The 21,013-nt window shown below is 44.6% G+C and overlaps 1 protein-coding gene across 2 annotated transcripts; it reads left to right on the top strand.

Moving 5' to 3' along the window:
* The first annotated feature begins 1,848 nt into the window (after positions 1 to 1,848).
* On the top strand, positions 1,849 to 20,751 carry Uev1a (Ubiquitin-conjugating enzyme variant 1A). Of its 2 annotated transcripts, XM_077686720.1 has the most exons (6): positions 1,849 to 1,871; positions 1,937 to 1,999; positions 2,423 to 2,505; positions 6,340 to 6,494; positions 11,228 to 11,353; positions 19,068 to 20,751. In XM_077686720.1, exons 1-6 carry the CDS (start codon positions 1,864 to 1,866, stop codon positions 19,206 to 19,208), a joined length of 576 nt encoding a protein of 191 aa, XP_077542846.1. In that variant the 5' UTR covers positions 1,849 to 1,863; the 3' UTR covers positions 19,209 to 20,751. The 2 variants fall into 2 exon arrangements, with proteins under 2 accessions (XP_077542846.1, XP_077542847.1); XM_077686721.1 differs by lacking the exons at positions 1,849 to 1,871; positions 1,937 to 1,999; positions 2,423 to 2,505 and adding an exon at positions 2,640 to 2,779.
* Positions 20,752 to 21,013: the final 262 nt, after the last annotated feature.

The following is a 21,013-nucleotide window of genomic DNA, read 5'->3' as shown; positions in this document are numbered from 1 at the left end:
TGTTTATCTCATATTCGGTACTCTTTGCGAAGTCTCTCATGAAAAAAAAAAAAAAAAAAAAAAAAACTGCTGCAAAATGCAATGTGTACAGTTTTAAGCATACCCCACCTTTGTGCACCACACCCCTGTGGTGTTCAAAGTGGGGTGAACCAAGTGAACGAAAGTGCTGCAATTTTTGTTACAGGTTTTATTTTTGCAGGTTGTGGGGGTGCTTGTATCGGGAAATCTATGATTTTGCATAATGTCAGTGTGAAACAGCACTCAATCACTCAATCAGTTGTTACCTTTAGCCATCGTTAATAATATGCCAACGAACAATTCACACCATGGTTTGAGAAGAATCAGGGCAATAAAATTCATTTGCAGCATATTCTTTCAGCTGCTGTGAACATGCAAACCTTGTGCTTCCAGTGACTCGCAATGATTACGGTAGCTTGACCAAACATCCGAATTTGACTTGCTGTCCTGTTTTCTTATCATGTTTAATTCAATTGTTAACTTCAGTTGTAGTTCATTATTTCGAGAGCTGTAAGTGACGCACTTGCAATAGGAAATGGGGAAGTTGTAATAATGAACTCGAAGCATCGAAATGCAAGTTCTTCTAACTACACATTCTTGGGTGTTAAGGTATAGTTCGCTGCTTCACAGCGGTCTGAGTGGTAATCCACCTGTCAACGTGATGGTAGCAAGAGGCTGTGCCACCGCTTGCCAAAAACTTGGGCCATGGTTGGAAGCATTGCGATGTTTCCTCCCTACCCAACCTTGTACGCACAAGGAAGAGATTGCATATCTGGGTTCCTACAAAATGGGCTGTCGGCAGTATAAGGTTGAACTGGTCACAGATTAGGCAGGGCTCCACAATTGAAACAGCACAAGGGACAGGACGAGAAAGGCTGACTAGGACGGGTGCTGCCTTTCTCGTCCTGTCCCTTGGGCTGTTTTAATCATGGGTCCTTACCGCTTCGCACTCTTGTTCAATATGTAGGGCTGGCTCAACAAGGAGAGGCGAAGTGTGTGTTGCTGCCAGGCCAACCCAGGTTATGCTAGAGAGCGCAGCTATTGCCGTCACTGATACACTTGTAGAATATTTCGTCCCCTACTGTTTTCCCTGTTAGTCACTGTCTCTACACCCAATGAATCGCTCACTATTGAACTTGTCGGGGACTGCTCACACGGCTAGTTGCGCATAGATTGAATGCTCACAGGACCAGTGTTGTACCATAGCCATGAAAACGAGGCTTCAGTTTCTAGACCGGGCAAAAACAATAATTTTAAGTGGAGAGAAATTCAAAGGCTGCAAATGTCCTAAGCGTTGCCTCTCCCCCTCCCTTGTTTTGTATATTACCATCTTGCACGCAGGCATCTGGTTATTTTCCGACAACAATGGCCCCTCCATAAAGAGGCTCGAAACTTGTTGCGGCTGCTTCACGCTTTTGATGCCCGTATTCTCCCTGTATGCTGACCCTATTAGCGTTTCGCGTTTGGATCTTTTAATCATGACTTGTTTCTGTTCCTGTCGCTGTCAGGTGCTCGGGGCCTAGTCAGACAACTATTACAGTGGCTTTTTGCCTCAGCACCTTGGCAATTTCTGAGTGATTGTCAAAAGTTCAATAAATGATAACATATAATAGTGACTAAGGTAATACAAGCGCGCTTATGCATTCAATTTTCCGCTAGTGTTTCCGATGCCCCAGGGCAACATTGTGAGCTCGCATGGCGTTAGCATTGCCCGAGACGACCGGTAATGAAATGCAGCGGTAGCATTTGCACGGTCCGGGACTCGCCACAGGAAGCACGTGTCTTAACTGCACGAGCTCAGAAATAGTGCCAAATTAAATGATTGAACGCTTGGCAAGCGCTCCGATGTGCTCGTAAGTATGCCTGGTAGACGCCGAATAGATGGAACGGGATGACAGTGAGGATCTTCGAATTTCAGTCACGGACGCGCCAGACGCGTCGCGGATAATCCAAGGACTCTCCTAGCCATAGGAAAATATGCGTAAGTGTGTAATACCAGAGTCCTTCAATGCTTTGGTAATACGAATATCGGATTGCTGCTCGAAGAGTCCGCGTCTGCCGCGTCTGCGGAACGGAGGGAAGTTCCGGAGCGAGTCGATCAGCGTCAAGGCAGCCAAGGCAAGGCGCCAAGGGCCTAGCCGAAAGTTGAAGCGGCCCATTTTCAGCTTGGTAAATTTTTACATTTTTGGTAACATTTTAAAATAAAACAAAACAAATAAATATGTAGGGACAATTTTTGCAAAAAAGCATAGTTGCGTTATTGTTTTCTTTGCGTAATAAATTATATCTTGCAAAACTTTGTCTTTTTAAATTATTTACTAGTCAATTTTGCGTCAATAATTATTGGAATGGCATTCAGGGTGATTGCGTAATAAATTAATATACTATAAACATTTCTACGCAGTCCTACCGCTTCTTCTTCCTCGACGCGGCAACACTGTCCTAATTGTTCTGCACTCAAGATGGCGGCTTCCACCTGCACTGCTGGTAATGGATCAAATTTTTAATTCCGTTTTGCACGTATTGCCTCAAAGTTTGTTATAGAAAAACTGCAAACAAAATTATGAATGTTTTGTTTTGCGTTTTGTGATGTGTTTGTTCTGTTAGCCGGCTTTAAAATATTGTTTCCGGCTTGACACAAAACCGCGAGCACGTCGGCCATTTTTTTTTGTGCGTCTGATGTCGAACTGCGGTTTCATGACTAACCCGAGCTCTCTCGTTACTTACGATAAGCGGAAGCAGAAATGTCACATAAGTTTAGGTGAGATAAGCTAAAGCTTTTACTTTATCGGCGTTGTAAGTTGGCCTTTCGAGAATTTAGTTGGAAAAGTGAGCAAAATGTATTCGACGTATATTCGCCTGGTCTTGCTGTTCCAAAGTCCACTGTTCCATGTCCTAACGTTGTTCAGTTGTAAAGGTTCATGGTAAAATAGTTAGCTTAAAGGACCAAGTGTTGCTGCTTTGTAGACTGTTAAGTTATTATTGCATAGAATAAGTATTTGGATAGCCCTTTTGTAAACTGCCCAAACGCGTCCCTTTTTAGGATAACTTCACATGTTACCTGTACATTAGTGGTAAGGAAGCAGCGCATCTAATCCGACATTAGTGGCTTTATGCGTGGCTGTTACCCATCTACGCTTTCTCTGGTCATTTGTTGGTTTTCGAGTTGAACGCACGGTAAGTGAATCTACCCCGCTGAGCTTATGCCTCTGTTGTGTCATTGAGTGTCATGTTCTTTTTGCAGGTCCCATGTTTTGTTTTGTGAAATTTTGTAAAAATATCGCTGTGTATCTAAAGCGTTAGTTAACGCTAAACAGAACTTGTGAATTACTAGTTTATCACGAAACCAAACCTCCGCCAAAGATAAACACAAAGCCGTCATGGAGCGAGTGAATCGTCACTGATCAGCGAAACACTCATTTCCATCTGATACCAGGGTCATCAGGCGCTCCGAAGGACAACTAGTAGATCTGAGAGGTCTGGGGAAATGTGGTTAATCCGCCGCAGTATGCGAGATCGAAGAGCGGTTGGTTACCTTCGCGTCTGCGTTGGAATTCACGTTCAACTTTACCATTTTTGGTCGAACCTTTGCGCTTACATTTATAATTTCGGGACTTAATAGGTGAAATCTAAAATTTGGATTTGTGAAGTTGTAGTAAAGAAATCAACTTCATAGTTAAGAGCTAGATCCTCTTTACGGTGGTTAATTGTCAAAGCCAATCTGATGGTGAACTCCACTGGTTGATCTGAAGCAGCACCGAAACCGCCTAGGATCTTCAAACTTTGGCATAGAGAATGCATGCATTCGGCTACGGCGTATTAGGCTTCAATTTTGGGCAAAAGAGTGTGCCCCAGAGTTGAGTAAGGGGTGTGTGGAACATGGATGCGGAAGAATTCATTGCAGGTCAACCAGTGGAATTGGCAGCAGGTGCTCGTTAAATTTTAGTAGATGAGTTATTCTGGGAAAATTTTGTGCCAAATAATTATCAGGCTCTTGTGAAAATGCTGGATAAAAATACCATTTTTGTAAATAGCTGCCTCCAAAGTATTAAAATTAAAAATACATGCAGTGGCAGCCTCTGACAAGTTTGAGCTGTCAAAGTATTGTCACGCCCTGTTGACGTAGCATCCTTGCTGTGTGGGGTGTTATTCCTTCAGCTAGTTATAGCTAGATATTTTGCCTGATTGTTTTCCAGCTCTAGTAACGGCTTGTGGCACTTGTCCAGAAGAGGCTGCAGGACTGTCGTCAATTTTAGGGATTGTTGAATGGCCTCTTTGCTAGCTCAGAGGCTAGAAACGGGCAGGCATGAAATAGTTTGGAATTCAGTTTAAGCAGCCACTTGTAAACTGATAAAAACTCAGCAGTGATGAACGGCAGCCAATATTTAGCATACATTGGGTGGCCTGGTAGCTTCACTCCTGAGGGCTTTGTGTATGCTTAGCGGCATCTGAAGTAGAAATTTTAAGGCATTGCGAGGAGCACTTACTACTGCAGTTTGTAAAAGCGTATGCTGTAGGACAGGCTCACGTATTTTCTCTTCAAAGAACCATCATGTTACTGTTTGGAACCCGGGCACTTCCGTCTTTTTCAATGATGATACTTTATGTCGATTGTAAAGGGCCAAGGGAATCTGTTCATTGGGTATACAGTTGAAAGCACGCTTTTGTAAGCACTTGAAACATGTCTGCTGCTGCCTTAGTGAGCAATTTATTTACAGTTAGCTCGAACAGTTCTCAAAAACTGAATCTTTGCCGTTAATGCGGCAAGCACCACAGTGGTACTCAGGCAACTAACCCTAACGATGTATGCAAAGCAAGGCATCGGGGCACACATTTTCCCTACAATGCTTCAGTTAGGATAAACCAGAGAAGCGATAGAATCCAAAGGTGGTATACTCGGTTACAACTCAAGAACGGCACCAGCTCATGTGGTGTATCACTCCGCCAAAGCGCCGAACCCGTGACGTCAGTGCGCGCGCGTTTTGAAAGGGGTTTGCTATGAATGCGTGATATCGTCTGCCTTGTCTCACGCAGTTTGTTTGTAGTCACTGGAGTCGTTTATAAGCATATTAAGTCCAAAAAATCACGGGAACGGCTCACGCCATGTTCAAAATATTCCCAGTAACGCCCTACTTGCGCCGCGCGGAGAAACACCCGGCTACGGTGATAAGGCACAGCGGCAACTTCCGGTGCCGTTCTTAAGTTGTCACCAAGTATAGCAGAATGTGTTGTGTTTTTAGGAATGTCGGTTTTTTTTTTTAAGTATTGCTGAGAAGTTGAAGTTAAAAACAAAAACTGCCTATGGCTGTTTCGTTTAAACGGCAGCTGTATTTAATAAATATTGAACTGCTTAGTATATGTTTTCAGCAGTAAAAATGTTTGGTATTGAGCTTTTTTTTTTTTTTTTTTTTGCACACTTATCGAAAATTGCTGCTCAGGTTGGGATGGTTACTGGCCTTTTGCAGATGTCGCTGATGAGAGTTGCCCTGATCATTAGCATAACAGGGAAGGTCCCTTTTGATACTGGTAGGCAGTGTGCCGCCATGTAAAGTATTTTCGTTAATTAGAGCCAGGTGTGCTGCCTTGTTTGATCTGCAGAATGTGCATAAGGTTTTTCAGTTTGGCAGTCACGGATGTAACCGTAATTGTCCATTGGATTAGAAGAAAAGAGACAGCTGAGGTGATCTTATATGATCAACGGTTGGCAGTTTATAATGTTGTTTTGAAGCAACAGCCCCTATGTTTGCTAGCAGCAAAATGCCTGGAACCTTAATTTTACAAAATGTGGTATTTGCTGTCTGAAGTTTAGGTTTGTCTTTGTAAAGCAGTTTTGTTCTCTTTGGCACATTATTCCCTGTAAAGTCCCGGATAGATTATAAGGCGTAAGTAACTTGTTCTACCCGTAACTAAATTTTCACATTTGAAAATGGGCATCCTTGTTTTGCCTTTTCCGTATCAAGTATAAATATTTGCCACTAGTGCTGAGTTTGCATTTGTGCGGTGCTGCCTCGTGAAAGTGGGTGTTTTGCAAAGTTTACAGTAGCTATGCCTGGCGTATGATTCTCACTCCAATAAGCTTGCTTGGGGGGTTAACTCGGGCCCAGGGGGGTTCACGGGACTCGAATGGGGAACAAGTGTGGGACCAATGTTTGTTCACATCGAGAAGCAGATCTAAATGCTGGCTTTCTCTGCTGTGTGGTGACCGGGTCACCTGTGAGCACAGTAGACCAGTGTTTATCAAGTACGCCCTGCTAGTGAGCAACAGATGGCTGCGGTTGAAGGCATTTTCAAGGCTGACTCTGGCTGGCCTTTGTCTTGCAGGCGGAGCAGTTGTGGTTCCTCGTAACTTCCGTCTCCTGGAGGAACTGGAGCAGGGCCAGAAGGGTGTGGGGGATGGCACCATCAGCTGGGGCCTGGAAGATGACTGTGACATGACACTTACCCATTGGACAGGCATGATCATTGGACCTCCGAGGGTAAGGCCTTTCAACTGGCGTGCCGAGCTGCAGTGTGATGCCGCATTGCTCAAATTCAGTACCATTGTGATGTTGTGTTGCGGGCAAGCTAGCCATGGTGTGAGCAGGTTCCCCCGTCCTTGCTTATTTGGCCCCATATTGCATACAAAAACGCACTTCTTGGCCTTGCGGAACAGTGTGCAGCCGGACAAGCACGGGTGTATTCAGGTTACTACGTTCGCCTAGAGGGCGTTGTTGTACGGAATACATCGAAGAATATGTACAGTCCAAAAATGAAAGCCTCAGTCTTGCACTGAGACAAAAAATATGCAAGCATAAAAAAAAAAGAGAAATTTTGTATGACAAACGTGACCGTTTCTGTCGCAAGAAAAAGCTGAGACCATTCTTTAAAGATTACAGCCAAGAGCATTGTAAAAACAAACTTGTCGCGCATGCCACTCATTTAGAGAGCTGCATGCTCTCCGAGTGAGCGTGCAGCTAGATAATTCCACAAATTGCCGCACACATTCCCCCTCCACCTCGCCAAGTACAATATGCATGCAGAGCATGGACTTGGCTTCCACGCCAAATTGTTTTGGTGGAAGGAGCGATTCTCACACAAGCCACCCTTCTCCCCCTCTACTCACACACATGCAGATAGGCCTAATTATTCAGCGAAATTTCCTGAGCAAGACCACTGCTTCCTGGGTGCAAAAACAAACTTTGCTGTGTAGTCAGGGGCACAAGACTAGCCTTGGTGCTTTTCTTTGAAGCTTCACAGGCTGATTTTTGTTGTTTTCATGACAAGCAGGTACTTCAGCTGAAGAGATCACTTGATATGTAATGGCAGTATTGCTTTCACCTAATGTAGAGCATTGGTTGTACACAGGGGCCCTGTGCAGCAAAAATACAGAGAAAGGCAGGTCACAGCTGGCAAGAGGCCAAAACGTGTCTTGCTTAAATACGTTAGCTTTAACAGCTAAAGGAGCAAGTGATCAAGAGTGGTGCTTAGATTTTCTCATCGGCGAAAGTGCTTTGATGTCTTGGTCTTGGTTTGTGGAAAACATTTTGGTTTTCTATAAAAAAGGGGTGGGGGTGGAGGGGTGTAGATTTTGATCCCACATTTGTTAAAGTAGGATGTAGTGGGTGAGTTTGGTGAGTGACAGTTTGAATAGATGAGTTGGGTAGCTTTCCATTCGATCATTTCTAGTGCCTGAATGCTAATCCTTGCAAAGAAGTCCTAGACGATACGTGTGTATCAGGCTTAGGTGTAAGACCAGAAAAGTGAGCTAATGTTTTTTGTTTGAGAGGTGTGTGCTTTTGTTTATGTTGAAGGCAGAATTTATGAAATGAGGACTTACATGTGTTCAGAAGCTGGTCAGTTTTTTCTTTCATCTGACGTGATTCTGCCATTGGGTCTTGTGCACCGGGGTGGTACTTGTAGCATCTACCTTAGGGCAACAATTGCATGTTGAGTTCGGCAGCTCTTGTCACCCTGCCTGTATGCCAGACCATCAGGTACGATTTTTTTTGCCTCTGTTATTTGACACCTTGTATTAAAAATTTGTCCAGTCTTGCACAATTCGCTGTGGCCCTCGCAGGCTGAAAGGGGCTATGTAATAACTGCGTGCATAGCAGAAAATAAAAAAAAGTGGTGCTTGGGCTGTGCACCTAGCTTAGTGACAGCTACCAAACTCTGCCGGACATTGTTGTCCGGCTGCAGACGCCCCAGATTGTGGCTAACAAAGCAGCCTCATACCAGCAATGCTGAGTTTTATTTGGTGTTCGCGTATCCCACATACTTTTGTCCCCTACTGTATGTGGCATGCGGAGCACTTTCTTAAACGTGACCTTCTAATCCTGTTTCCATGTGCCAGCAGATTAGCAGAGCATGTCAAATTTGCAGCTAGTATTACGTGTAGATCCCATTGATTTGCTTCCCACTTCATTGCATTTGTTGGCACGTTTCCTGCCCTCATTTATTTCACTTGTTCTACCACTCAAATATTGCTTGCCACGTGCCCAGTAAAACCAAAAGAAACATAAGGTATAAAAGACTCCTTCCTAGGCAGAATGGGGGCTGCTATCTCGCCTCCTCCTGCTTTTGGGCTGCGTCTCATCTGTGGAAGCAAAGGTCCCACATAAGCAGGCTTGTGTGGCTCTAGTCGGGCCTATATGCCAGTCCTGTTTGGAGAAAGTGATTACTGTTCTGTGACGTACTGCTGTCGACAGTGACTCCTGTTTCCGAATAATTGGGACCCAATGTGGAAGTGGCAGCGTCAGTGTTAAATCAGTTGTGTTGTGGTTCACAAATATAATATTTATGCTGTTTGAAAATGACTTTTCATTAAACTGGGTGTGCAGATTATTCTGCAGTAAACATGTGATAAATTTTACAGGGGTGCCGTAGTGCTTAAATTTGATCATGTCTGTGGTGGGACTATAAATTACGCTTACCTCCTCAGAAGAAGGGGTGGCTAACAGCTAACTCCCAACAGAATAATTTGGATAGTCTGTGCTGGCAAATACCACAATGTGCTCGTAAATACAACAGTAGATGCAGAAAAGCTGTATTCGCCCAATCGCTTCTAAAAAGCAACACATACTTATGCACAGAGGGCCTGCTAACCTTTTGCACATCTGCTGCTGTTTTCAAATTGCATAGGTTATATTAAAGGGGCCATGCAGACAAAACACAAGTTTGGTTAATTCGAAAGATTGCCTTGTTAGAATCAAACTGACACCACATTTAACGCACACTTCGGTCAAATAAGCTTTGTTATTAAGGAAAAAGGAAATGGCCATGCGACCCACTAGCTCAGTTCCCGCAACAGAACCTATGATGTCATATGCCCAGCTGTGCGACTGGCTGAGGCAGGCAAAGCAAACGTAAATTACGGTAGGGCTTAGAAGCTTGCCGAACGAGCTATTTGCGCTTAAATTTAATGCATATTCATTTTGCAGCAGTAAAAATGGTGGGGTAAATAAATAAAGTTACGAAAATACACGTAAAATACATGTAAACTTTCGGATACTTTGCCGCAACCTAAAATTAGCCTCGCCAGACATTAAAAAGTTAGCTTATCAAACTTACGTGCGACCGAAACTAGAATGTGCTTCTTCAATCTGGCACCGCTCGCAAACATATCTTACTAGCGATTTAGAGGGGATTGAAAACCACGCTGCCCGTTTTATTTACTCACAATTCTCTAATGATATCAGTGTTACCGCACTAAAAGAATCATTAAACCTGCTGTCACTTGAATCCCGTCGTATCATTTCTCGATTGTGTCTTATGCATGCGTTCTATTATCACCCTCAATCACGGCACGCCCTCTTACAACCATTACACAGAACTTCATCCCGCATAAACCACAGCCACCCCATTGCACCAATAAACGGACACACTTCTGCAATGATTACCTCCTTCTTTCCCAATGGGATAACACTGTGGAACAAGCTACGTGATAATACAGTTACTTGCAATAATCGCCAAACTTTCCACAATAAACTAAATAGTCACGTGTCGCAATCTAACTGAATGTGCCGTTTCCCTGCCAATGTTTTAAATACTTTTTATGTACTGTATAAACTGTTGTCATTGTTCTCTGAAAGCTTACCGTTTGTATTTTTACTTTTTATTTGCACTTGGTAATACTTTGTTCTATGCATTTCTTACATTTTGAATTGTGATTTTTCTTTGAATGTTTAAGCCTGGTACCCTTTAAGTTTTGTACCTTTACTTTTTATTTGCACTTGGTAATACTTTGCTCTATGCATTTCTTACGTTTTGAATTGTGATTTTTCTTTGAATGTTTAAGCCTGGTACCCTTTAAGTTTTGTACCTTTACTTTTTATTTGCACTTGGTAATACTTTGTTCTATGCATTTCTTACGTTTTGAATTGTCATTTTTCTTTGAATGTTTAAGCCTGGTAACCTTTAAGTTTTGTTGCGTTGTTTACTATACCTTGTACGCTGCCCCCCCTTATGTAATGCCTTTGGGCCTTTAAGGTGGAATAAGTGAAAGTACCGATGCGCCCTGCTGTTGGTACTGGGCACACTATGCCTGTTTTAGCTGCATAGCTGTCCGCTGCTTTGGAGTTGTCTTGCATGACACTAGCCGATTGGCGTAAGCAGCGTTTTACGTGAGCCTGTTTGTCGAGCATACCACATGCTTCATGAGACGATTACTTTCTACCGTAACAAAAACAAGCCAGGTGCAAATGCGGTCAAAAACAAAGCAGCAGCGAATAACGGTCTGCGGCTCAGTATGGTAGTGCCATCTGGGGGGACTGACGGAAAGCAAGACTGCAGAGCCTAATGACGCACCGGAAGTTTGTTTGAATACTGGCCCTTGTGATTTCGGGGCAGACGTCACGAAAACACACGATTTGGTGGGAGAATAAAAATTTTAACCTAAATTGATTCATTTGTCAGTGAATACGGAATCGTTTACTGCCGGACAAGTGCGGGGGGCACTATAAAACACGAAATCTTTTGAATAAAACAAACTTGTATTTTTGTCTGCACGGCCCCTTTCAAATAACTTGTATTGGTTAGTTGCCGCTCACTGGAAGCCACTCATGTCAACTTGGTGGTTCATGACAACTATTAGACATTGATTACTAGTAGAATTATAATGTTTGATTAAAGACTTATCATATTTCGAGTGGCAATTGTTGAGCCATTGATAACCTGACCTAAATGAAGCACTTGTCCGCATAGGCCATCATTGCAATCTTTACATTTTCAGACTCCCTATGAAAATCGTATCTACAGTCTGCGCGTGGAGTGTGGATCCCAGTACCCGGATGAACCACCTTGCGTCAGATTCATCTCAAAGATCAAGATGGTTGGCATCAGTGAGAGCAATGGTGGTGTGAGTGCATTTTTACAAGTTCGCATTCGACCTTGAACTCAGTTCTTAAAAGTAAATTAGGGTAATATTTTGGAAACACTTCCATGGGCCTTGCACTAATATATGCCCATCGGTGAATTCTAGTGCTAATTAGCTGCTAAATAGCTTTTTCTGCGCTGTATTTGACTAAGATTGTGCCAGCTGTGTTCCTGTGGTATGCTGTTAGAATGCTACATTTTTGTGGTCAAATACGTGAAAGGCTGCTATTAGTCACATTCGGCAGTAGTAGAAAATGTTGACTTAAGTGCAGCTCTGTCAGGTCGAGGTTGAAACTTCGACAAGTTGTGAGGACTTATTGGATGTACAGTCTTTGTCAAAATTTTGTGGGCCACAGCGACCGTGGCAGGAGCGGGCGCGCGGCCGAGTAGGGGTGATGTGCTTGCTGTCGTCGGCTGGTTACGTGGCTAAAGAGAGTGAGGGGAACTTTCGTGCTTCCTTTCATAGCATGGCTGGCGCGATAAGTGCAGCGTGGCCGGTTTCTCAGAGCAGGCGCACGTCGTTTCAGCGCAGGCACTTTGCGCAGCACTTGTCGCGCCGGACACACTACAAAAGCAAGAGCAAAAGTTCTCCTCGCTCTCTTTAGCCGCGCAACCAGTCGACAGCGGCAAGCGCAGTGCCCCTGCTCTGCCGCGCGCCTGCTCTGGCCACGGTCGCCGTGGCCCAGAAAATTTTGACAAAGACTGTACAAAGGATAAGAAGACAAAGATTACATAAAAACATGTGCTCAGTGTCAACTCACTTCTTTCAAATGTCTGTGTAGTAGAGGTAAAACTTTTTTCAACAGTTTAAATTGCCAAATAAGAATTTTTGTGATACTTTGAGAATAAGTTATGAACCTGTCTTTATATTTCAAAAGAAAAAAAAATGCTCAAAATGTTTCCACACCGATTAGCAAACAGTTAAGCAAAAATAGATGGCCTAGCTTGAATAGTTTCTTAGCTACAAAAAAAAATTTTGAAATCTTTCTGATGGAAACGAAAAGCAAAAACGCCGGTGTGTACAAGATTTGGCGCACGTTAAGATCCCCAGGTAGTCAAAATTAATCTGCAGCCCTCCACTACGGCGCGCCTCATCGCCTGCATTGCGTCGGCGCGTTAAACCCTACAATCAATTGAAATCTGTTGGCACTAAGCCGCTGCAGAGCTCCACGTCGCAGTTGATGCCTGAATGTCTTCTCGATCAAAGCGCCAGTCTTTGCTGCTCAGGGGGCACCTAGTCATGCTGAAGTGGTGTAGACTATTTATAAATTGGACAAGTAGCTAGGTCTTTTGTTGTTGTCCACAGGCTACACAATGCCCAGAGGACACGGTAGAGGAAGGGCAGATGGTGAATAGCAAGAGAAGCGTAAATACCAAACAAAGGATTGTATCTTGTACCATTTACCATCATCTTATAAAAGTCATCATGATGTTGACCTGTCTGAAATCTGGGAAATTCAGCAGTGCCTGATGGTAAAACATGCAAATTCTTGAATGGCACGAGTTTATGTGGTGTCTGCTGTGATTATGTGGGCTTTTGGAGCAGTGAATGCTGTGAGTAGTTTGGTTACAAGTGAGGAATCCTTTCTGCCACCCGCCGCGGTGGCTTAGTGGCTATGGCGTTGTGCTGCTCGCCCAAGAACAAGAGTTCGATTCTCGGCCGCGGCGGCCGCTTTTCTAATGGAGTTGAAAAGCGAAAACTCCTGTGTGTTTGAGATTTTGGCGCATGTTAAAGATCCCCAGGTGGTCAAAAGTAATCCGGAGCCCTCCACTATGGTGCACCTCATCACCTGTGTAGCGTCGGTGCGTTAAACTCCGCGATCAATTAATCGAATCCTTCTGCAAACCAAATGCCAAGACTGGGCTTGTTGAAACAAACATATCAGTATGTGCAGCTTTTGAAATGAGGCCAAGCTTGACATGCAGGATATTGTCTGCTTTGTTACTAAGTAATTTTTCTTGTTTCACTTGCTTGTAGATGCTTTCACTCGCTGTGTAAAATGGAGTCACTCGGTCTGCACTCACTATTCTCAAACACATAGTTATGGACCCTGCAGTTTCAAAGCATTTGAGTAAGCCAAATCTTCCGTGGGTGGTCTGCAGAGAGAACTCCAGTCATAGCATATTGAATTGTTACAGCACAAATAGACGAAAGACTTAGAAGAATGCACAAGACAGGCGCTGACTTGTCATTCTTCCCCGTCAGCGCCTGTCTTGTGCATCCTTCTACGTTCTTCATCTGTTTACCACTTCAACATGAATACCCACTAAATCGCCGAACTATCCGTTTTGTTGCTAGGCTTAGCATTGTTATGCTCTCTCTCGTTGCACTTTCTCCTCCGCCCATTCCTCCCTCTCACGCCTCACCCAACCCGCTATTGGCGACTCCTGCAAACAGACTCCTTCCCATGCAGAGCCCATCTACACCACCCCTCCTCATTCCTGTCTCCCAACTGTCCCTAATGCGGCCAGCGTGCCACTCTGGAACACTCCATGTGGGCTTGCCCTTCTGACCCCTTCCCTCGAATCTCCAGCAGTGAGCCGTGGAGAGAGGTGTTAGGTATCTCTAGCCAGGAGATTCAGGAGGTCCTGGTACGCAGAGCTATCGAAGTCGCGGCTGGCCTTCACCCAGCCGCCACCAACCCTGGCTCAAATAAAATCTCTCTCTCTCTCTCTCTCTCTCTCTCTCTCTCTCTCTCTCTCTCTCTCTCTCTCTCTCTCTCTCTCTCTCTCTCTCTCTCTCTCTCTCTCTCTCTCTCTCTATCTATCTATCTATCTCTATCTCTTTCACTCACTCTCTTTCTTTCTTTCTTTCTTTCTTGCATAAGTCAGGCTTTTTCCCTCCCTGCGGCATCCGTTCTGTTAGACACTAAGAAACGCACATATCCCCCAAAACACAAAATATGTTAAATCCGCACTCGTGGTATGCGAGATCATGCAGCATCGTCTGATCTGGGGTGAAAAAAAAAACAGATATAGAGACTGTACTTCTGTTTTTAAATGGTGTTCGGTTGAGTGATGATAAACAAAAACGATTGAAAGTTAGGTTGCGATATGGTTGGATTCGAGCATGTTTTGTTTAGTGGTCATTTTCGCGGCTCCTGCGACATACGTTATAAACGGTCTACACTGTATTGGGGATTCCGTTATATTGTAGTTTGTTATGTCGAATTTCTACTGTATTTTCTTGCCGTACTGTTCTTTGCATAGTGTTCTTGTTGGAAACTTAGCGGTAATAGCAATGTGCAGGGCAAATGTGACTGGCTTTATTGAAATAATACATCACAGTGGGCTAAAGTAAAGCTACTCCACCTGCGGCATTGAATGCGGTATAAGAGTACACTATTACAAAAATAAATAATTGTTTAGTACTTTGTACTACCACCATAGTAAAAGCACGATGAACAATAAACAGGTAGAAACTTTTTTAGTGTGCTTGTTACTGTGGGTTTGACTTGTGACATCCTCCAGGCATGTTCTAATTTAAGAAAACAGGAATGCCTGGTGGCGATAAATAGATGGTAGAAGCCTTTCTGCTGCTGTTCGTAACTTGTGTCTTGGGTATAGCCAAACCTCTTTTTTCTTCTCTTTGTTTTCAACAGTTGAGTGGCATATGTACCCCACACACAAAAGTATCTTGTTCTGCTAGCATGAACAATGTGCTATATTATGTGGTAGTGAGAAACGGTTTGGAGCATGAAAATATTTGGAACATTTGCTTTCTTTCATGGAACTGCTAAAATTCAGAGCAGACTGCATAAAAATGAGGCCAAGATTTGGAGGCGTGACTTGGAACTTTTTCCTGGTATTGATGGCGCTGCTAATGCAAAGTTCTAGCTCCAGCCCAACTCAGTTGAACTCTTGGTGTAAAAAGCGTTAGTGATTCTGCTATCTGCTTGTTTCGCGATAAAAAGTAGTTTTCTGATTTCGGGTTTAATCGTGCTTTTCAACTTGGGGGCTAGAAAACACTGTGGTATTTTGAAACCTTTGCAAGGCTAAAAATGGAAACCTTGGTGATGGTAGCCGAAGAACTGGTAACAGTGTGATTTTAGGGCTATTTGTTGCCTTATTGTGTTGCACATAAGAGTTGTTTTAATTTGTGAGAAAGATTCTAATCTTGGTTAGAAACTATTGCCAAGCTCCATGTATTCATCAGATTTTCACTTTTCCCAAGGAATTTTATTTCAGGCTGCAGCTGCATTTTGGGGTTGTGAATTTTGTTGATAGAAAACTGGGTTTAACCTAGTTATAAACAGGGGGTTTATCTAGAATTTCGATTTGTGGGGGAGGAGAGGATGTCGAAATCCTTCTGAAGGGGTGTAGGGGGTGGTCTGGGTGGGGCGCTCTTGGTTGCGGAATCTTTTTTGGGGGGGGGGGGGGGGGGGTCGAAATCCTTTCAGGGGTACTGTATAAATCCCTGGTATAAACATTGTTTGAGGGAGGGGGAGGGGGTGCACTGAAAGTGGAGGACCCTGCCTAGGTATACCTGGAATTTGTTTTGATCTAGAATGATTCTCCCAAGAATGCCTTCTCTGCGGTGGCTCCACTGTAATAGCTCTGTCACATGGCAGATGTAATGATATTTAGAGCAAATGTCATTTGCTCTAAATGTCATAAGTTCAGTGCTACACGAGAATACCGAATGACATTGGAGGTGAATAATAGCATTTAGCGGCTTGAACGAGATTGGGGAGCTCGTACAACGATTCAACGGCCAAATGAATAGCCTCGACAGCAGTGGCGCATCACTAGACAAGAAAGTTCAATAATAAACCAAAGAATACTGTTTCTAAAAACTGTCAGTAAACTTTCCCCTTCATATTTTTTTCAAAAGACAAACAAGGGCTTACATGCGCACAAAAAACATCTTGTCCCCAATGCGTGCTACCACCTGATAAGGATTTCTTGCGGCCTTGTCTCGGCTTGTGATGTCTACTCATGTAACCTAAAGCGGTGATTTTCTTCTTTTTAATTAAAAAAATATTTGTTTTGTTTTAGGCAACTCTAATCTATGAAAACATTCTAGACACACTTGAACTATAATTTTGCAATTTTGCGAACTTGCTAATTGTCACCGCTATTGGGGAGGAGATTTTAGAGTGGCGCCCCAGCGGCGCCAACGAGAAACTGAATAGAGGGGAAACAGAGCAGACGACACAGGCTTTTTCACATGGCCGAAGACGTACCGTATATTTCTGGAGAACGATATTTAGCCATTTATCCAATTCTAGGGAGCACTTTTGAGTATATGTTGATCTGAAAGAATTACTCCAACTACACATTTCCCGAGAAGATTTTGCTAGCTCTTTTACAGCGAACTACAACCGAACTACAACCCCACTTACCTAACATTCAGCCGTCCCTCTACGAGAGCTGCCGCACTCGGTCATTCTTACCGTGGCTATGTGAATCCGAACAACTGTTGCACGAGAACAGTTACTAAAAGAAGAAACAGAGGAGCGAAGTCTCCAACGTTGTTTATTTCTCGGCGTTCGAATGAAATTCCAGTTTGGTAAGAAACTGCATTCGCGTCTGTGTACTGGTCTCCCGAAAGGTACAAAAATTTGTCTCCCCCACTGAACATAGTCCCACACAGTAGACGCTGAAGGCGGCAGAGTTATAATACCTTCACAGGCTCTCGCACACTATACACGTGCAAACGCGTGCGACACTGACCTGGTTATATACGCATGAAAAGCTCCGCTAAGTTCACTAATCGCGCGGATGTAAGAGCCACCGAACTGCCTTAACGGCTGCCCGCGCTTTCTTCGGATGCTGTCGTTCAGGAGAGGGGAACAAAAAGCGACCTCCCGCATATTTGTGTGTTTGTATTGATTCCGACCATCCAATAAGCGCAGAGTGCTGGGGAAAGAATAGAGGGGGGTGGTGGTGGAGGCGGCGGCCAGATTCCCCCTCCGTATCGTTCCCTGCCTCAACGTCAACTTGTGTTTCTTTGTAGGCATTTATTTGCATACAGCCACGGGTCGCGTGATTGTTTAGACCAATGAATGTTGGTGTCGTGGCAACAGCTTCTGTTTCAAACGTACTGGTTTTCTCGACGTGCTAAGGCTGCGCGGGAAATGTGCGCTTATTGTCGTTGAGTTAGCTCGTCTGTATCGCTGTGCAGTGTGTCCCATGGAGTTGTGAAACTGTGTACACCTCGTGGTTTGCCTTCAATTACTATGCTTGTACCATCACTGTCTGCGTGTCAGCTCGCCCGTCTTATATGCGCGGCCGGCTCTCCGTGCGACGACGTCTAATGACCATTGGATTCCGACTCACACAACAGAGTGTGCGATACGTGTAGCGCTGCCTATTTTGTGCGGATTACGGGTCGTCCGCGCTAGGAGCGTGTTTTGCGTTGCTACCTTTAAGTACCGCGGTCCTGACTGTTGCGCAACAGGTGCAAAATTGAAAAGAAATCGTTCTATGTTATTGTGCTATGCTCTTTTTTTTTTTTTTCCTCGTTTGCGGAGCCGTATCCTGGCATTACTTCATCAGCGCTTTCATCTTGGAAACATCAGGTTGTTTTAACGGTGGCCTGCGGCGTGAGCGTTGCAGGTGACCGGTGCTGATGTTACTTGTACGCGCTTTTGATAAAATGAACGCGTTTTTAGACCACTCTCGCGGGCGTTGTTTTGAAGTGAAGGTTGCTAACAAAAAAAAAAAATTTTTTTTGAGCAGCTTTTAGCATGTTCACGTTTCATTTCGGCGTAGCGTGGAGTGTGGGGTATCAATCGTCTTCGCAAGCGGGGCCTTATAAATTGCCGCACTGACTCGCGACTCAATTCGTAGGTATGGAATTTACTACGCACACACAGGGTTCATCAAAAGTGATCTAGAGCCAAACCTCTTTTGTGCCCGGTAAGGCGGAATGCTCAATGGGAATTCTCGAAAAACTTGCAACTTTCGGCGGCTTGTCGTGTTCACCACGGGTAAATTGTCCGACGGAACCGCTGTTCTTTTAAAAAAAGCCACTGTCTTCTCACCGCCGCGAATGATTTCAAAGTATTTTGTGTCGGCTTTTCGTGTCTGTGGCGATTTCTGCGCTGTTGTTATCATTTTCGTCTGAGATGTGCCTGAAACACTGTGCTGAAGTGTACTACAGACAGAGAACGTTTCTTCAAAATTTCAGCTTTGACATCCAGAGCTTGCGTTGGGTTTCCGCCTGTGGAAAGCATTGCAGGCTAATGCCTGATGTGTATTTCATAGATTTCGACTGCCCCACTGCGCATAATTTCCCCGTACATTAAAGGAATCTTGTTTGACCGACCAGTCCCCTATAGAAACCCATGTATTTTGGTCGTTTGTTTCCCCTGTATAGAAATTTGACCGTGGCGCCCCCCAACTTAAGCGGCGCCACCTATAGGACGATCTCCTGGCCAATAACCATCAAATGACATTTGTTTCACCGTTTAGACCCGCACGGCCGAACCGAATGTCGTAAGCAGCTAATGTTATTCAGTTTGAATGACATTACATTTGCCATGTTGTGCTTTTATGATTTATGTTTCCCAAAGAGTGTGGAGAAATATGGGGTGGTAAGGCTGGACGATGTGAGGGAACCTTTCCCTGCTGCACAGCGTATGTCGTCGTCACCCCCTCGTGGGAGGCTGAAAAGCTGAAGCCTTGCAGATTTCCAGCTCATTCATGCAGGTGAATCTGTCGAGTGGTGTGCTGCCCTCCCTCCCTCGCAGGTGGAGAAGCGCAGCCTGAACGTGCTCAACCGCTGGCAGAGGAGCTACTCCATCAAGACGGTGCTGCAGGAGCTGCGGCGTGCCATGACCCTCAAGGAGAACCAGAGGATGGCCCAGCCTCCTGAAGGATCCACCTTCTGAGACTAAAGGCAGCCCCCTGCCCTCCTGGACCAGGCTGCTCCTGCCGCCGCCACCACCGCTCTGTCTCTGTTGTCGCATTCTGCCCCCCCACCCCCGCCCCCGCCCTCCAAATTCTCCGCTTCTCTTTTTCGCCCCCTTCCTTCTTTTTGCCTAATTCTCTTCCCTTGTCACTCCGCCAACTCTCTGCCCTTGAGTCCTTTGCTTTTTTGATTGGTGTGTTACAAAACCTTTCCTTCTTTCAGTCAGTAGGCCCCCTTTAGTTTTTCCTTTTGATTGGCACGTTTAAAAAGTCTTCTGAATCTCTCTTATGTTCCGCAACCTGCGTGACTGGTTTTGTAACAGCTCATAAATCTTCCCCTTTTTTGTTCTCTTTCTGGTTGAGAAGGCAGTTCTGGCTCTGCTTCAGAAATTTTTGCCTGTGTGACTATATTTGTGTGTCTTCAAATCTCACAAGGAAAATGGGAACCTTTTCATCTAACTTTTCAAGAAAAGGCGTGGCTGCAGACTATTGGGACTTAGAGAAGTGTTCTCTGTTTGAAATAGAGACCAGTCTTGTTTTGGAACTTGCAAAGTGACATATGATGCAGGGATGGAAATAAAGGAAGGAGTTACTTTGAGCACTGTTCTTTCTCGGTTTGCATTTTGCACTGTTGCTGTTTTGAGTTGAGGAGGCAGGTTGGGAGCTGTAAAGTTGGGCCCCTACCCCCTTAGGCTCCTTTCTTCCTCCAGTGCATTGCAAGGGTGCGTGCGTGTGCGAAGAATGCCAGTGGAACAAAGGGTGGTTGTGTCTGCCCTCCACCAAGTGTTGATGGACGTGACTGGGTGAAACAATCGGGTGTTTGATAGGAAAGGCCCACGTGTGGCTCCGCGTGTTTTGCCCCCGCAGTGTGGCAGGGCCTCGCTCGTGTGCAGGGGCAAAATGTGTGCTTCTCGCGCGGACAGCAGCTGAAGTGCGCACTAGAGTCACAATCGGGGTAGGCTGCACTCGCCTCTCTCCATGACTCGCGTGCCAATAGTGCAAATAAAAACTTGCCTTTTCTCAGCATGGATCATGAAGGAATAAATTTCCATTGTGTGTTTAAATGCGACGTTTCGTGCTGCTCGTGACTGGACACAGCAGCTGTGTCAGTGGCAGCCAATTACGGCGTGTAATTTATTTTGCAGTTATTTAGTATGAGCGACTTTTTTTTTTTCCCGAATGCTGTGTGAGGTGGGTGTTTAGGGGTCGCGCAAGTTTGTCAGGCCAATTCAGCGACTGAGTCACCTAGGGGTGAGCTAGCGTGTGCAAGGGTGGTGTCCCATACAAGATTTTCTTAAGCAGGAGCAGGGACATTGGGTATGAAAGCTACGGTAACCTTATTTTTGTCTTGGCATTGCTTGCAATCATGTGGAAGTGTGGTAGTTAATCACATACGTAATGTACGAATGGAGATGCTCTTTTTTTTATATATTTACGGCTAGGAGAACTGATGATATGCTTGTGAAGTTTGTGTACTTTGAGGAAATGACATAATAAAGTGCTCTTGATGGCTTCAAAGCTGCACTTTGTTTTGTATGAGTCATTGTAAAATCGTCATTTGATCCCTCAGCTGGGGATCAAGCGTGATGTTGATGCATCGCAATTTCCTTCCTTGCCCGATCTTTGCATCACATTTTAGGAGTGAAGAAGGTGCTGCAGTTAAACAGGACCAACTGGAGCCCCCATGGAAGGAACCAGCAAAGACCATTTGCTAGTTCTTTTCAACAGAAATGCTATTGGCTCAATAGCTCTTTTTCAAAGCTGAGGAACATTGAGCCTGTTGTTC

Source organism: Haemaphysalis longicornis, unplaced genomic scaffold (assembly GCF_048455015.1).
Source record: "Haemaphysalis longicornis isolate Haplotype H1 unplaced genomic scaffold, Haemaphysalis longicornis Haplotype H1 scaffold_1, whole genome shotgun sequence".
In the NCBI taxonomy this organism is placed as follows: Eukaryota; Metazoa; Arthropoda; class Arachnida; order Ixodida; family Ixodidae; genus Haemaphysalis; species Haemaphysalis longicornis.
The sequence above is the reverse complement of the archived record's forward strand: the minus strand, read 5'-3'. Positions and strand labels throughout refer to the sequence as shown.

Coding starts and splice junctions, on each gene's coding strand:
- Uev1a (XM_077686720.1), top strand. Junction 6,495..11,227: donor TGATCATTGGACCTCCGAGG/GTAAGGCCTTTC, acceptor TTACATTTTCAG/ACTCCCTATGAAAATCGTAT. Junction 11,354..19,067: donor TCAGTGAGAGCAATGGTGGT/GTGAGTGCATTT, acceptor CCTCCCTCGCAG/GTGGAGAAGCGCAGCCTGAA.